General features: G+C 36.9%; 1 protein-coding gene across 4 annotated transcripts in view; it reads right to left on the bottom strand.

Moving 5' to 3' along the window:
• Window positions 1-17384, bottom strand: part of PAK3 (p21 (RAC1) activated kinase 3) — a 128642-nt gene that overhangs the window by 27796 nt on the left and 83462 nt on the right. For all 4 annotated transcript variants that reach the window (XM_053657507.1, XM_053657508.1, XM_053657509.1 and 1 more), the window contains 4 exons: window positions 3627-3675; window positions 3212-3324; window positions 1768-1885; window positions 207-306 (listed from right to left, as the gene is read on the bottom strand). In XM_053657507.1, coding sequence (XP_053513482.1) covers window positions 207-306; window positions 1768-1885; window positions 3212-3324; window positions 3627-3675 — 380 coding nt within the window. The remainder of the gene's footprint in view (window positions 1-206; window positions 307-1767; window positions 1886-3211; window positions 3325-3626; window positions 3676-17384) is intronic.

Here is a 17384-nt window from a genome sequence, read left to right as displayed (position 1 = left end):
GGAAGTCACTAGATTACCCCCCACCCAAAATCTAGCCACAATCTACAGAAACACAGCATTACTTAAACACAGTTCTTTACTTAAAACTGTGCTCTAAATGCTTTCGAACCTATTGCTTTCAATAGCCATTTTCTTCTCAACATAAACAGTGAAAGAGCAGGAATCCCCCAATATATTCTCAAACACCATCAGAACCAAATACCTACTCAATTTAACAGAGCCATCCATCCCAAGGAGAATATTGTCACTCTTTATGTCTCTATGGATCACCTGGTTTGAGTGCAAGAAATCCAAAGCTTGGAGGCACTATTGGATCAGGAAAAAAAGTTCTAATTATATCACAAATAATTTTTAAAACTAAGTTTAATATAGATAAATTTTGGGAAGGAGTATAATTTTATGTTGTCAAGTGAAATAAATTATGAAGTGCTTTAACACTATTTTGAAGTCGCATTACCATTTACATCAGTGATACAATTTAGTTTATACATAGGAAACTCCTGAGTCAGACTAGGACATGAAGAGTGATAGTATAATGAGCAGTACAAAGTCATTAATATAGTCAAACCAACCAATTAATATAATCATACTTTGACCTAGTCGTGAAAGTGAAAATTTAAGATAAAATCTGGAGGGTATGGATTCAGCTGGGTCTTAAATAGATGCAGTAAGCTTGTGCTTCAATGGTATGATTTGATTCAGTCAGTCTGGAGTGGGTCCTGGGAATCTACATTTAAAACAAGTGCCCCAAGCTATTTCTGTTGGACATCAAAGTTTGGGGACCACTATGAAGTAACTATAGGTACTTGTTTGAAAATGGCTTTGAATGGCATTACCAGAAGATGGAACAGAATCAGGGTCAAATATTCACCTAAATATTATAAGTTTGATATATTACATGAATAGAAAATATATATGTTTAGTGGATATGTGTGTATGGTTGGGGAGGAGAAAGTGAGAGTGAGAGTGAGAGGAGAACAAAGAGATTTAAGTGAAAATTTAAGATAAAATCAAGCAAAGACCAGCTGGAATTACTTGGTATTATTTTTTATCACTGTTTTTTAAGTTTCAGTGGGTCAGGATTCCTAATGTATCCATAGAAAACCTCACCACAATGAATGAAGTAGATGGTAATGCCCAATATAAAATTCCAATGAAGAGTGTTTTTTAATATTGAAAAAATAATATAATAAAATATTCTTGGTTTAGCTTGAAAATAAGTATATGTCACTATTATTGGAAAAGAGGCAGATACTTTGATTCACTAGAGGGTTATCAGGGATGTTCAAATTTATACTGTGGACATAACTACTTTTTGGGCTGAGGAAAGTCCTGGGTTAAATTATGTTCTAGAAAAAGATGGGATTATAATATGGTCTGTATTTTCACATGGCTCATTTGCACACACAAGACAAAATAACTACCATGTAAAAATTCCTTCAAATCAGAAAGAAGTTCCATGCCAAAATTACTGTTTTCCATGTTCACTGAAAGTTAAAATCACATAGGCTTAAATGTACCTTGTGAATGGCATAATGGAACTCATAAGTTCCATATAAAAACAAAATAAACAAGGTGCTGTGGGGGGAGGGGAATGGGAGTGCTATTATGTTAGGATTTAAACTGAATTTAGGCTCTCCATTTTTTTCAGTAGAAAAAAATGCACTATTATTACTTTGATGTTATAAACATTCTGAGTAGTCGGAGATAAAGAAAGAACTTTCCATTTTGGTGTTTTCATCATCTAGAAATGCTTTATTTTCTTACCTCTCTGCAGACAGCTGCTATCTGTCCTTCATCCATACAGGTCTCTGTGACCACATCCGTCAAAGAGCCACCAGCCAAGTATTCCATGACTACCCATAGTTCATCACCCACTAAGTAGCTATAACAAGAGAAGAAAAAGACGTTGAACTCAGGCCTGAGAAGGTGGAGATCCTTCCACATTCCCATTTAGAAGGCAATTTTCAAACAGTCTTTCTGCATTTGATTATATTACATAACAAGAAGAGAATACCGGTGATGATGGTAATGAGATACCTGCTTAACGTTAGATGAGAATATGCATGGAAACCAAAGGATCACTAGATATGACTGTGTGCCATGGAGAAAGCAAGGAGACCTCTGGTAACCGACTGCTACATTCCTTGTAAAAGCTAGTTTCAATGAGCAAGATCAATGAATAGCCCTTTTGGATTACTCAAGCCACAATGTTGACTTCTTGGACTGTAGTGGCCCATGGCATACATATTTTTAGGCATTTATTCAGGTCTTGGCATTTATACAGATCTTTATTCAGATATTGGCATTATTTTTAATTCTCCTGAATTGATTACTGAAATGTTTTCCAGCAGTCAGTAAACAAAAATGATTCATGTTTGCAATGGATTTACTGTGCCGAGGTGCCAGTTATCATAGAAGTCAATTGTAACACTTTATGAAACAGTGATTTTTACTGTAAAATTTGACCCTTCTATTTTCACCTCCCTTTTTTCTCCTTCTGTACCACAGAGATACCTGGCTCAAAACACAGAAAGAAAGATCTTAAGCTCACTAAGGTTATAGACCTACTCTTATTTCTTTTGTGTCCTAACCACAGTACATAGCACAGTGGAGCTAGACAAACACTGAAATTGAATGAGACAGGTGTTAACCACAAGTGAAGAGCTGATGCTGTATTTAAATGTCTATTTATAAACCACTTGCTAATACCACTGATGAAAGAGACATTAATTACCCGGTCTAGGAAAAAGGTTTGAGATTAAAGTCTCAATTTCCTATGCCTCATTATCAGTTAATTACAAAATACCCATTAGAGCAGGGCTACTGTAGACAGCCGTCCTCACTTAGACACCCAGATACTGCACTGGCTTCAAACAAACACTTGTTAAAATAAATGTTTAACACACCACAACCCTCTCCTATATGCAATAGGCTATCTCTTGCCGAGACAAAGTCATGATCCCCAATGAGAAATTACACAAACTGCTCATGTTTAAAAGCAACACTATAAAATGTCTTCTAATGTTTGATGGATGGTCAAAGATAAGTGGATGCCAGTTTACCAATAGCTCTGATATTCTACTATTTTGTAGCATTTGAGAAATATTTATAGAATGAATACTAAATGAATAGACCCTAAATAAAATAATCTGTCAAGAAAATGACATACCATAAATAAAACAAGTGCATAATGAGAGAAAACACTTACCTATCTAAATAATTAACAATATTGGGGTTCTTATTTTCCCTCATGACTAGAATTTCATTAATAATTAATTCTTTTTTGGGCTGCTGTTGAAGGTTCATCTGCTTTATGGCCACCTGAATGATGATTAAAATATAGGAATGAATTATAATTATTAGACTAAAAACAAACATTCACATTTTGGGGTATACAAATCCTTTATCTTAGTAAGCTTTTACTTGGTGCCACACACCATTTCCCTTTCTGTGGTTAATCATGAGTAAACTATCCTCTTCAGATACGTTGGACACCAAAAAAGAAAACTCCAACATTAAGCCAGTGCTAATCATTGTTTTTCAGGCATAGATGCTACCAAAGAGGAAATCTGATCAATATGAATAAAGGAAAATAAAAATCAATATTGCATGTTAGCACTTACCTCTTGTCCTGTTGCGATATCTAGTGCTGTATAAACAGTACCTGATGCCCTGTGGAGGAGAAAATTATCGACTGAATACACAAAGTACTATCAATGTATTTTCTTTTAAATAAATATAATTATTTTTAGGAGAGGCATGTCAGTCAACTTAAGATTAAAGGAAGAAGTTAAAAAAGAGTAACAACTGTTTCAAATAGTAACTGCATTTTAAATAATCATGACATATTCGTTTGGTGGACTAGGAACTCCAGTCAGACTTCCTGGCAGCAGTCTGTGTGCCATGGCATTCACAGTAATAATTTGAGCAAACTGTCCCTCTTGTTAGGAATCCCCTGGATCATTTTAAATACTCCTTGGATGTTGTAATAACCAACACTGCAGTTCTCGAATTAAACTGAAATACAGTTTAGGGAAGAATATATCCTTTTTTTTGTTTAGCAAACTGTAAATTAGTTGCTTCTTTTAACATATGGAAAGAGTGGCTTTTAAAGTATACTTTTAATTCCTAGGAATATCTTCATTTAACAAATCAAATACTCTCAGTGCTGTACTTATCTGTGTACTACATAAGCCAATAACAACATGGCTTTACTGTTGCGCCATTCTTTTTTCTTTCTGCTAAAATTCTCAACAACTTCTACTATGAGGTTACATTCCAGTCCACTATCCTTTTAAAATCTACCATTTCTTGATTCTTGGTGATATTTATGTTTGCATTATAACTTCAATTACAGAGTTCCTCTGCTTTGTGAATAGAAATTGTCTAGCAAAGCTCAATTTATGGTAAGGTTTTGTGAAACACTCATGCATTATGAACCACCTCCCCACCTCAATATCCAAGAAAAAGGAAAAACTTAGTCATTTTTGTAGAAATGTTTGTGGTGAACAAAGGAATTAGGATAGAGATCAGTTCTGTAACTCTCCAGGCATAATAATGCTCCAACACTGCTATCTAAACTTTCTGGCAATTATTGTTTCTCATTTGTTCTATATCTATCCTTTGCTGTTTTGTTTTTTAAGTGTAGGAATTCTCTTATTGTGTCAGCCATTTCTGTGCCTTTCTTCTCTTTGGATGAGCTAAAATATTTATCATAGGCCTAACAAGTTTACATTACCTACTCCTAGGAATTAAATGAGTGGTATAGTAAAAGGAACATCTGAATACTAATAGAGATTTGAGTTCTAACATTTGCCCTATCATTAAGCTACATGACCTTGGGCTACTCATTTGGGCTAGTCATTTTCCCTCTCTATTTCAGTCCCTTCACTTGGAAAATAATGATCACAATAACAGTAAACATGTATCGAGAATGTCATGTGTGTCAGACACTGCACTAAAAACCTCATATAAATTATCTTATGTAATCCTTACAATAGTTCTATAATGCAAGTGCTATTATCCCCATATTATAGATGAGGAATGTAAGCCTCAGAGAGGTTAAGAAATCTGTCCAAAGTTATAGAGTTTATAATTTCTAAGCCTGTCCCTCTGACATGCAAAATATAGGAAATGGGTTACTTTACTTCTAAAGTTCTTTCATTCCATGATCTAGAATTTATAAACTGTTCTTGCCACTTTGCATGGGTATTTAAATTCTATTGGAATTAAACTGAGAAATCATGCTCAATCAATAGGTGCCATCTGAACCAGGATTTGGTGATTTCAGAAAATTCTTAGATTACATTAATCAAATTGGTCTCTTAATTTTGTATGTTTGAGATTCTGGGCTCAGAGCATTTAGTTGGTGTTCAATGAGTATTTGCTGAATAAACAAATTAATAAAAGTCTTTTCAAGCAAACATTCAGTTACAATAAAACCTTGCATTTCTCTGAAGGAAACATTTCTTCTTTTACTTAAATCTACATAAAACTCTTCCCTCTTGGAAAAAAGTATCAGACATTTTCAATATTAGCAGTCATTTGTGATTTGACCTTCCAAACTCAGAATTGCCTGAGTTTAAAGGAATAGATCATCTGCAACTGGTATATATTTCAGCTGCATAAGCCCTCAGCAACTACTGAAATCTGTATGTTAAATGAAATTTTAAAACGCCTTTACTTGGTTTAATCCTATATATGTAGACCACTTGCTCAATTCTTTCAGGTACAAAAAAGTGATGATACCTGCAAAATTAGGTAATGAAAGTATCTGTCTCATAAAACTACAGAGAACTAAATGGTGCAGTTTGCTTTAACATTTAGTCCTGTGCCCAGATCAGAGTTGATGTTTAATATAGTAACTGCTATTGTCATTATTTTGCTGCTGCCACTGTTAGCTTCACAGTAGAGGATCACTGATTTGCTAAGTTGTTAGTTGGCTCTCCCCAGTCTCCCAACCAAAACATTCTTCTTAGCATCCATAACTATTTTCAAAAAGGACAAGGACTAGTAGAATACTTTTTAGAAGTTCCATGTCCTTTTTTCCCCTTACTTAAATAGTTTTGTTTTTTTCTTTAAGTTTGGAATGCCTTTATCAAATGAAGAAACAATTACAATATGTAGAAACCATAATATAAAATGGAAGCTGTTTCAGTTAAAGCCTAGGGAGGGAGGCCCAAAATTCCTGTCCCCAAATTCCTGCCCAGGTGGCCTTCCCCTTTTTCAAACCCTATTCTCCATTCTCTAATCCCATTTCCACCATCCTGGGGGCTAAAATTGTGATTGACTTGGAGTGTAAGGGGTATTAGTGTTTAACATCAACAGAGCTTTACCTTTCAAATCCTTGTGGTTTTCTTGTGCCTTCCCCACCTCCCTTAGCACTTCATTGTCTTAAAATTGCTAGAGTTCTAACCATAAAATCACAGTATTTTGGAGTTTTTGGCATTCTGTGGTATACAATTGCCCCAAATCCCTAATCTACAGAGGTTTAAGACTGTGAAAATCTAGGACATCAGTTATTAACTCAAAAATTAGCTTTCTCTTCATTTCTCTTTCCTCTACCTTACTGCATACATGCAGCTGTCTGGTGGGAGCCATTTTTCTTTCCTCAACTCTTATCCCTAATTTTAAAATAGTAACATCCTTCTCCATCCCACTTTCCACACCTTACACCCACACCAAACATGTTTTCAGGCGTTTGGAATTCAATGTTCTGACCAGTAAGTTATTGGTTGGCCTAGCATCCAGCCTGTGTAAAATCCTTAACTCAAATTCACATAGTCAAGTACTAACCTGCAAAGTAAGACTTACTGCTTTGTTTCCAGCTCTATCTTAACACCTCTAACAACTCTCTGCACCCCAGTTTTGATGCCTTTCCATATTCCAATTGGTATAAATATGAATATCTCCCCTTCTTTTACTCATCTATTAAAGCACTCATTTTGCTCACTGATAGGTTAAATAAAAGTAGTGCTCATCCCCATCTACTCAAATCTCCCCAGGTTCAAATCCCACCAGTTGCCAGTTATGTAGACCTAGATAAGTGATTTAACCTCTATGTGGCTCAGGATTATAGGATCACATGTACACAGTGTTTAAAACTAGTCCTGATATATAGTAATTGTCAATGAATATTAGCAAACATCATTGCCATCATCATCATCAATTCCATCATCATCCACAGACTACAATTTTATTCTAATGACATTTAATTACATTCATCCCTATGATCCATCCTTTCCAATTATATTGAAGCCAAATTGCTGTAAAAACATTTGTTTAGATGGAGCTTTTTAAAATTTGTTACAAAACTCAACCATTCAGATGGCATAAAAAAACTAAGCAGTATCATGACTTAAGGAAAAATAGAGATCATCCAAGATAACACAGCTAGTAAGAAAAGTCTCCTAATTTTGAACAAAATATTTTCTGTTAACCTATACTATGTTTCAAGAATATTAAACCAACCAATTGTTCAACATTTGGGCTTCATCATCAATTACAGTGTGATGTGTATTGCTGGGTTCTTGGCATTACATTAGTTGCTTTGTCAACAGTTTCTACTTGATCTAGCCCAGCACTTATTACTCAGATGAAAACATTGGTATCTATCCTAAAGGATCTAGAAATAAACACACAATAACCAAAACCATTTCCCTTATCCTCCCAAGACTAGTCAGTTTAATTATCAGCAATTTTCACCAGGTTTTGATGTTTCCTCCTAAAAGCCAATGTCAAACCATTATCATAAATTATTGCCAAAGTGGCAACATGGTAGGACTTATAATTTAGGTAAATCACTCTGATTCCAGCATAGAAATGAATTACAGCAGGGAAAGAAGGTCAGGGAAGTGAGGCTAATAGTAAGCTCATGGGCTCAGAGAAAAATAAAATGGCAAGGGAACTAGAGAGCTCAATAGGGTCCAAGGAGAGCTTCCTGTGAATAAATATGAGGGAGCCAGAAGGATAGGGCAATATTCACATTTGAGTTTTACAAGCATAAACCTGATGTTAATGAGGTCAGAGTCAGGGATTTAATTTACATTTAGGATGGTTATTTTTGACACCTATACCTAGTTGTACTGCTGTTGTTGCTGCTAGAAAAGTCTATATCATTTATTGAGCCTTACTTTCTGCTTGCTCTCTGTAGATGTATGAATAATCTCACTTAATGCTTGCCCTAACAAACCCTATGAGGCAAGTTATAGCATCTTCATTTTACAAATGAGGGAAGAAAAACAGGTAAATGTAAATGTAAGTTCAAGCTTACATGTTAGTCAGCAGATAAGCTAAAAAATACATTAGTTTGGCTTCACAGCCCATGCTCTTAACCACCATTTGCTGATCTGTTATATTCAGCATTTTTACATCAATGCTAAGTGCAAGTGTGGTTCTTCTCAAAGTCTGCATTTGTAGCTAAACTGCCTCCCTAAAACACAGGAGCAAGCAAAGTAGGTTTAAAGTTGTGAGTAGGTGAAACACATATTCTTGTATTATTATTTATTAATTATTGTATTATTGTATGAACAACTGTAAACCCCTGTGTTTCTCTTGTCTCTAATTTTCTGCTCATTTAGTCCATGTGTCCCTTGAAAGCCATTTAGTTTGTCCCTGGACATGGTACATTTGATCCCTTTGGCATAACTATACAAGATGGTTCTTCTGTTTTCTGACTCAGTTATGATTTGGTCATGTGGAAAAAGTGGACTGGTTCAAGGATTATTTCTTAGAATTGGACTTTATCTTCTGCTGAGTATTTAAGACCCTACTACTTTTAGTTACTACTAAAGTTACTACTACTACTACTATTACTAAAAGTTACAACTTTTAGGCCCCTATTTAGAGATTGTCTTGGAATACTAATGCACTTGACATAAAAAATACATAGATATCACATTGTACAAACTACCCACTATATATTTGATTTTTTTGTTGGGACATAAGACCTTTAGGGATCAGGAATGGAAGTGAACAGTGTTACCATTTACACATGATAACTTTTAGAGAGAGAGAGATTTTAACAGTGCTTTCTTTTCTGTGATTTGCTTCTCAAAAATGTACTGTTAAATTTAAAAAAATATGTAAAAATCATATCAACTCAGTCCTTTTCTAAGTACAGAGAATGTGGCCAGAGCCAGGTTTATGAGGATTATAAATCTGAGTAGGAATTTTTTTGTTCTTCAGCTAGAGTGTGACATTTCCCAGGGTATTCATGGTCATTAAATTTTAAATAGAGCTGTAACACATTATGGATATGAAGCCAGGGAGTTCCCTGGGTTATATAGTCCAGTGATAATGAGGCCACAGTTACAAGGCTTAATCCCTGGAAAGTCTGGATAACTCTAACCTACACACTCCAACATTAAGTTTAAACAGCTGTTCCACTATGTGCACAATTGGCTTCAAGAGGGCCTTGACAGGAAATGGGGGCAAGTTGCTTAATACAAGCTCATTAGTGTGGCTGCAAAAAACAACTTAAAGTGCAAATTCTGCTAATGTTGGCTGACTGAGTAGCATCATCTTTCTTTACAAGGGACAGCATACAACTAAGTGCAGTTAAGAGAATAAAGAGCATCTTCTTTTGCACCATAAACACTGTTCTTCACAAATGCTAATATATGTCCAATTCCCTTCATCACAAAGTCTATTATGAAGTTCAGACTACATTTATTTAGTGCTTCATAGCAGTGTTCTACCATATATGGGCCAAAATAGATCCAATGAGGAAGCAAATACTTAATCACTCTGTAAGCACACTGGACACCACTTCTACTCTTGCCCATAGTTTCTTAAACAAAGGAAAACAAGTCAGAGGTTTTATTCTCAGCACTTATCCCTGAGTTCTATGTTGTACAATGATTTGTCAGGTTGTTTAAACAAGCTGTTATTCATCAAGTCCTTTAAGAAATAAGTTTCAAAACTATTCAACTTCAATATGGGAAATTCAAATTAAAGCAAGAAGGGGACTCCTCATTGAGTAGCAAAGTCTGAAAAATACCTAACATGACATATTTACTTTCACAAGCCTTAAAACTAAAATTAATTTAGAGGGACAGGGATTGAGAGCTTGCAAAAAAAAAGTTGTTTGTAATCATTGATGGACTGATCACATTATCATTCTTTATAATTATACAACTGTCAAAGATCCAGATATTTGATAAAATTAATTTAGCTAAATGTATAACCTATTTTTATGCATATGAGAATAATAATTTCAAGAGATACTGCCCTTGTCATTTTCTGACAAATTTAGCCACATAGCTGGTCTAGTCTACAAAGAGATGTGATATACAACAAAGATACTTTGGCATAATAGAGACATGATTTATACTGCCCAATGGATTCTTCAGGATAGACATTTTTGTCATAGAATTTCTTGTTAGAGTTGCTTTTACAAACATTTTTCCTTTTGAAAATCAGTGTGGGAATGTGTATTAATTATAGCCTTATAGTCCAAAATAAATGAATACAGCTCTGCTGGTGACTGTGTTGAAAAACAGGCACTGTTATACCTTGGTGGGAGTACGAAATGGAACAACCTGAATGAAGGGCAACTTAGTAATTAAAACATGCACATACTGGACATTACAGGTAAACATAGATCACCTCCTCACACAACCACATCAAAATGACAAATAAACTACAGAATAACCATTATTCAGGAGTGAAAATTTGAAGTGAATGAAAGTCCTACAACTACAGAATTAAAGAAGAAACACAATACAGAAATAAAGAAGAAACCACATCAAGACTGGTAGGAGGGGCAAAGTCACAGAATGGGCTGGTTTCACATCCACACGTGGCAGATAAATACTGTGAGGGATATCTCAGGAGTGATGGGTCCCAGCCTATCAGTCCCCCCAGCCCAGGGTTCCAGTGCCAGGAAGATAAGTCTCCATAACTTCTGGCTGTAAAAACCAGCAGGGATTGAGTCTGTGGAAGACAGAAACTGCTGGAATAAAAGGCAGTTCCTCTTAAAAGGCCTAAACACAGATTTACTTGCACTCACTCCTTCTGAGCTCCAGCACTGGGGCAGCAGATTGAAAGGCATCAAAAACATACAGGGAGAAATTGAATTGTCTGATACCAGGGTGAGAGCTGGAGGGCCACTTTATCCCAGACAGAAGTGCAGGCAGAGGCCATTGTTCCTTATCTGAGCTCTCCCCCCATGGAGCCACAGAGCTGTCAGGCACCATATTTGAGATTCTATCAACCTGACTCACTCTGTGTGCCCCACCCTGGTAATTCCCTGTGGCTCTGTCCCACCCAAATCTCTGGTCTACCCAAGCTGTTTCCAGTGGCTTTTTCACATGAATGGCTTGTCTTAGATCATGCTTCAGATTTTCCTAAATTCTCTCAAACAAGCAACATCTGGCATCATTATCTTTCACTAAGTTTCTCCAGACCTGGCACTATCAGCAGCTGGCCCTGGCACATAGCCGGGCCTCTCATGGGTATCTCCAAGCCCAGCACAAGTAGCAGCCATTTTCAGATCAATTTGTAGTGTATGCTGTGTGACCCCGGACAGAACACAGGCAGTGCCTGACCTTGGATGTGCCAACAGCAATCAAGGCTCAACTACAAGAAGATGCTGTACACAGCCCACACAGTGGCTGTGCCTTGAGTACGCAGCTTGGGTAATAGGGGAGGCTGTGCTACTAGACCCTAGAGGATGCCTACTACTTTAGGCTATTCTATCAAGCTTTGCATCCATAGCAGCTCTGCCTAATACACAAAAACAAAGAGGGGCTCTCAGAATGAGGGCACCAAGAACATGGTTCAAATGAAAGAAAATAACAAAACTCCAGAAAATAAAACTAAATGTAATAGAGACAAGGAATCTACTAGATGCAGAGTTCAAAACACTGGTAATAAGGATGCTCAAGGAACTTACTCTGGACCAACAGCATAAAAAAAGATCTAATCAGAAATGAAGGATATACTAATTGAAATAAAGAAAAATATACATGAAATCAACAGTACAATGCATGAAGCTGAGAATTAAATCGGTGATTTGGAACATAAGGAGGTACAAACCACCATTCAAAGCAGAAGAGAAAAGTATCTAAGAAAATGATGAAAGTGTAAGCAGCCTTTGAGGCAACTTCAAGTATACCGACATTCACATCATGGGGGTCCCAGGAGAAGAGAAAGAGCAAGAACTTGGAAAGCTATTTGAAAAAAATGACAGAAAATTTCCCTAACTTGGTGAAGGAAATAGACATATGAGTCCAGGAAGTGCGAAGAGTCCCAAACAAGATGAACCAAAGAAGGGGCACACTAAGACACATCATAATCAAAATGACAAAGTTTAAAAACAAAGAGAGAATCTTAAAAGTAGCAAGAGCAAAGAAGTTAGTTACCTACAAGGGAGCTCTCATAAGACTGACAGCTGATTTCTCAAAAGAAACTTTGCAGGCTATAAGGGGTTGGCAAGACTTATTCAAAGTCATAAAAAGCAGGGACCTACAGCCAAGATTGCTCTACCCAACAAAGCTACCATTTAGAATTGAAGTACACATAAAGAGCTTCCCAGACAAGAAAAAGCTAAAGGAGTTCATCACCACTAAACCAGTATTACATGAGACATGAAAGGGTCTTCTTTAACAAGAAGAAGATAAAAAACATGAACAATAAAATGGCAATGAATACATATCTATCAACAATTGAATCTAAAAAGTAAAATAAACAAACAAGCAGAACAAAAACAATATCATAGATACAGAGGATGTTTTGATGGTTGCCAGTTGGAAGGGGTATTGGGGAGATGGGTAAAAATGGTGAAGAGATTAAAAAGTACAACTCGGTAGTTACAGAATAGTCATGGGGATGTAAAGGACAGCATAGAGAATAGAGTAGTCAAGGAACATACATACATGACCCATGGACATGGACAATGGTGTGGGGATTGCCTGATGTACTGTGGGGGGAGCTGGGTGAATGAGGGCAAAGGGAGAAAATTTGGACAATTGTAAGAGCACAAACAATATAATTTTAAAAATGCACATATCCTTTTATAAGGATATAAAAGGATATATAATAATTCCACTTTCAGAAATTTATTCTAATGATAAATTTCAATATGTATAAAACAGCTTATTTGCAAGGATCTTCACTGAAGCCTTGTTTATAACAGCAAAATATTTGAAACAAACTAAATGCCTATCAATGGTGGCCTGATTAAATAAAGTATGGTACATCCAAATGACAAAACACTGCATCTGTTAAAAAGAATAAGGTACTGACATGTAAACTCTAAGACATAACAGAAAATGACACATAACAGAAAATGAGATAGTTTGTTACCACTTGTGTTAAAAACATACCCACTGCACACACAGAGAAATGTACCATATATGCCCAAATACAAAGGGTATTTTTTTTCATAATTTTTCCTTCAGGACAAGAGAATTGCTTCATATTCAAATCCTTCTCATATAATGTGGTAATTCTCCATATTCATTTATTTTTATCTATAAAGTACTGTTTGGGAAAGACATTAGTTTGAAATATTCTCAATCAATATTGGTTTTGGATGCTCATAGAGAGTACCTGTAAAAATTGTAATAAAAGGATGTATATAAATTATTTCTGAAGGTATTACCTAATAACTGAAAGTGTTAGATTAAAACAGACAAGTTTCTATAGGTCATGTTCTAAATTAATACTCTGAAAAGGGATCACATTACCCAAATATAGGACAGTTGGTCCACCAAAAACAACAATGAATGCAATTGAATGAAACAAATTAAAAATATAAAAACCTATGAGTTTATAAAGAGATCTTTAAAATAAAAGGTAAAACAGGGAAGATGGCAATGAGATAGGTGGGAGCAGAGTCCACTCCCCCCTGAGCACAGGTGAAACACCTAGCTGATCTTCTGAGGAACACAGTGAATGGCCAATGGTATCCCAGCATATATGAAGTTGGAGATCAAAAAGTGTAGAGGACATTGAAAAATCACACAGTAAGGAGAGTGCTTCAGGACAATAAGGTCCCTGGGACCAGCGTGGGGAGCAGGCTGGCTGCAGGCCAGGCCCAGTCCCCTCTGGGTCTGCCACAGGGTTCTTGGGAGAGAGCAGGTCAATGGCTCCCTCCCCTTCCAAACAAGGTTTGAACAGCACCAGGAGGGACCTGGATGCTTGAAGTCACAGGGCGTGGAATAAGGATGAAGTGGCAAACACACAGGGGTGGTGTTCACCCACTAAGACTGTGGATGGCCACAGTGGCTGTGCTCCTGCAACAGCTGAGGCCACGCGTTCACACCTGTAGCCCCGGGATGGTGCACACTTGAACCCTCAGCCCAGTGGCTGCCCATCCCACACCAGCAGCAGAGGCTGGGCATTCACACCCACATTTCCAGGGACAGAGTGTGCCTGATCCCTCTGCTCAGAGGCACCTTGAGCCCAACCCCAGTGCCTGGAATGCAGCAGCAGGGAAGGCGTGAAACCACATCAGACATGGCAGTCACAGTGGCAGGCTGGACCTGCAGGGATAATTGGCTCTCTAAAGTGAAGGAACAGACGCCCCGACAGAGGATACCTGCAGGGCTCAGGGAGTCAGGATTCTCCAGAAAGACTTAACTCAGTGAGGGAGATGAACTACCCTAAAGAGACTGAGAGTCCCTGGCATCTAGGAAAGCAAAAAGCAAGAAGGTGGTATGTGAGTTGTCCCTAACTGGTGCACCTCAAGGACAGCACAACTGGTGGACTGGATAGTAGGATAGGCACAGAAGGGGACTGGGAGACCTGCAGAGAACTGAGGAACTGGCCTACAGGATGGGCAACTGTGAAGAGTGAGCTCAGGAAGAGAGAGCAGAGAAATCAATCCCCCCTTAGCCTGCTGCAGCCTAGAAAATCAGCAGAACTGGCTTGGCCAGTGTAAAACCAGCAGGAGGCCCTTTTTTCTTTCTTTCTTAAATTCCTTCTTTCTTTTTTACACATTCTTCCTTTCTTTTTATTCCTTCTTCCTTCCTTCCTTTTTATTATTAATCTTAAAAAAATTAAAATTCCCACAAGTGAGACAATAAAACCTGGAGCTGTAAAAGAACCCAAAGAGGAGTCATCTGAACAATTGAAAGAGTGATACAAATTTTATTTTGCTACTCCAGAGTACCCTCAAGTTATTGTATATTTGTATTATTATTTCTCATTTATTCTTACATCTTTTATTAATATTTTTTAAATTTCTCTCCTTTCTGTTTAGTCTTCCTTGCTTGGTTTGTTAATTGCACTGTTTCACTGGTTTCCCTTGTTCTCTTTTTCATAGTGTATTTTTAATTTTCTGACTTTCATTTCACTTGTGCCCCAATAGCACACTAATTTTGGTCCTGCACATTCTATTCTTGTTATTCATATCACATCGATCATGTCACATGGTTGTAGCTCCATTACGATTGTAAATAATTGCTTTTCCATACATTTGTAAATACTACATAATAACCCTCCTGGATCTTAACTCACTTCACTGTTTCTAGAACTTTATTACTGCTGTGGTTAATGCTATTCTCCCATACACCACACATATTTTCTATCATTTACTCTCACTTTACCTCATAATCTGACCTCCCACAAGCTCACTGCTTTCTAGATCCAACTCACAATCCTTCTCCCTCATAATAAGAGTCTTATCTCTATTCTACACTTTCTAAAAAGTGGTTAGATGGTGAAATATCATGGTTAAAACTATACATATCCAAAGAATCTCCTATCTTTCTTATCTATGGTTAGGTACTTTTAATACACTCACAGTGTCTTCACCCATTTTACCTTCCCCCTCCAACTAATCACCAAAAAAGAGTACATAGGAGCTGTGAACACCAGGATACCTGCTGGAAGAGGAAAGCCACTAACAAAGGAACCACCAACAGATAACAGAAGAAAGTGAAGGAGGCAGTGGAAGCCACACTAACTCAACCCAGAACCTATCTGGAAACACAACTAAATGCTGGAGAAATTATTCAAAACAAACAATTGAAAAAGATCAAGAGAGAATCCTCAAAACCTTGAATACATGGGACAACCAGTTTCAACATAAACTATCCACACCTGCACAACAGAATACAAGACGTGATGGACAGAGTTAACCAGCTGGAGGGAAGGACCCATCAAATAAACACCCAACAACAATCAAAACCCAAACACATACACAGAGCCAACAAAAATGACAGCACAAGACCAATGAGCTCAGAAGGTCAAGAAGATTGCACCACTGAATATCACAGGTCTTCTACTATAGAAGTTTACACCATAAACCCAGGGAGTCAGAACAGATAAATTTAAGAAGCAGAGGTTAACAAGAAGAGTCTCACAAACAATGAGAAGACAAAGAAAGAATCCTCAAATGAAAAGAAAGGAGGAAGCCTCAGAAAGAATGCTAAAGGAAATAGAGGAAAGTCAACTATCAGATATTAGTTCAAAGCAATGGTTATAAAGCAGCTCAATGAGCTCACAGAGAATTACCAAAAACTACAGTGAAACTACAATGAACCCACTGAAAACTACAACAACATGAAAAAGGAAATAGAAACTATCAACAAGGGCCAAGAAGAAATGAAGAATACAATTTCTGAGATGAAGAACACAGTAGAAGGAATCAAAATCAGGATCAATGAAGCAGAGAACTGGATCACTGACCTGGAGGACAAAGTAGAAAAAAACAACCAGAAAGAGCAAGAAAAAAAGGCTCATAAAGAATTAAGAAGGAATAAGAGAAATGAAAAACAATATGAAAAGTAATAATATCTGTATAATAGGCATACCAGAAGGAGAAGAAGAAGAGCAAGGGATTGAAAATCTGTTTGAAAAAGTAATGGAAAACTTTCCTAATTTGATGAGAGAAAAAGTCACACAAATCCAGGAAACACAGAGTCCTAATCAAGAGGAACCCAAAGAGGCCCACTTCAAGACACATCATAAATAAATTGTCAAAATTCCAAGACAAAGAGACTATCTAAAAGGTAGGGAGGGAGAAACATGGAGTAACATACAAGGCAGCCCTGATAAGACTAACAGCTGATTTTTAATGGAAACTCTCCAAGCCAGAAGAGAATGGCAAGAAATATTCCACATAATGAATGGAGGCCTGCAACCGAGACTACTTTATCCAGAGGGCTGCAACCCAGACTACTTTATCCAGCAAGGCTTTCAGTTAAAAAAGAAGGAAAAACAAGGAGCTTCCCAGACAAAAAGAAGCCTCAAACACCATGCCTCCGCAAAACCAGCTCTGCAAGAGATGCTGCAAGAACAGGAAGAAAAAGAGTGAGAGAGAGAGGAACACAGGTAAAAAAAATGGCAATGAATAAGTACCTATCCATAATAACTTTTTTAAATTTTTTAATTTTATTTAGTTATATTTCAAGTACAGTTTTTTGTCTATT

The sequence above is a fragment of the Artibeus jamaicensis genome, unplaced genomic scaffold (genome assembly GCF_021234435.1).
Source record: "Artibeus jamaicensis isolate MK-2021 breed Jamaican fruit bat unplaced genomic scaffold, CSHL_Jam_final scaffold_461, whole genome shotgun sequence".
In the NCBI taxonomy this organism is placed as follows: domain Eukaryota; kingdom Metazoa; phylum Chordata; class Mammalia; order Chiroptera; family Phyllostomidae; genus Artibeus; species Artibeus jamaicensis.
This window is presented reverse-complemented; position numbering and strand designations above follow the sequence as displayed.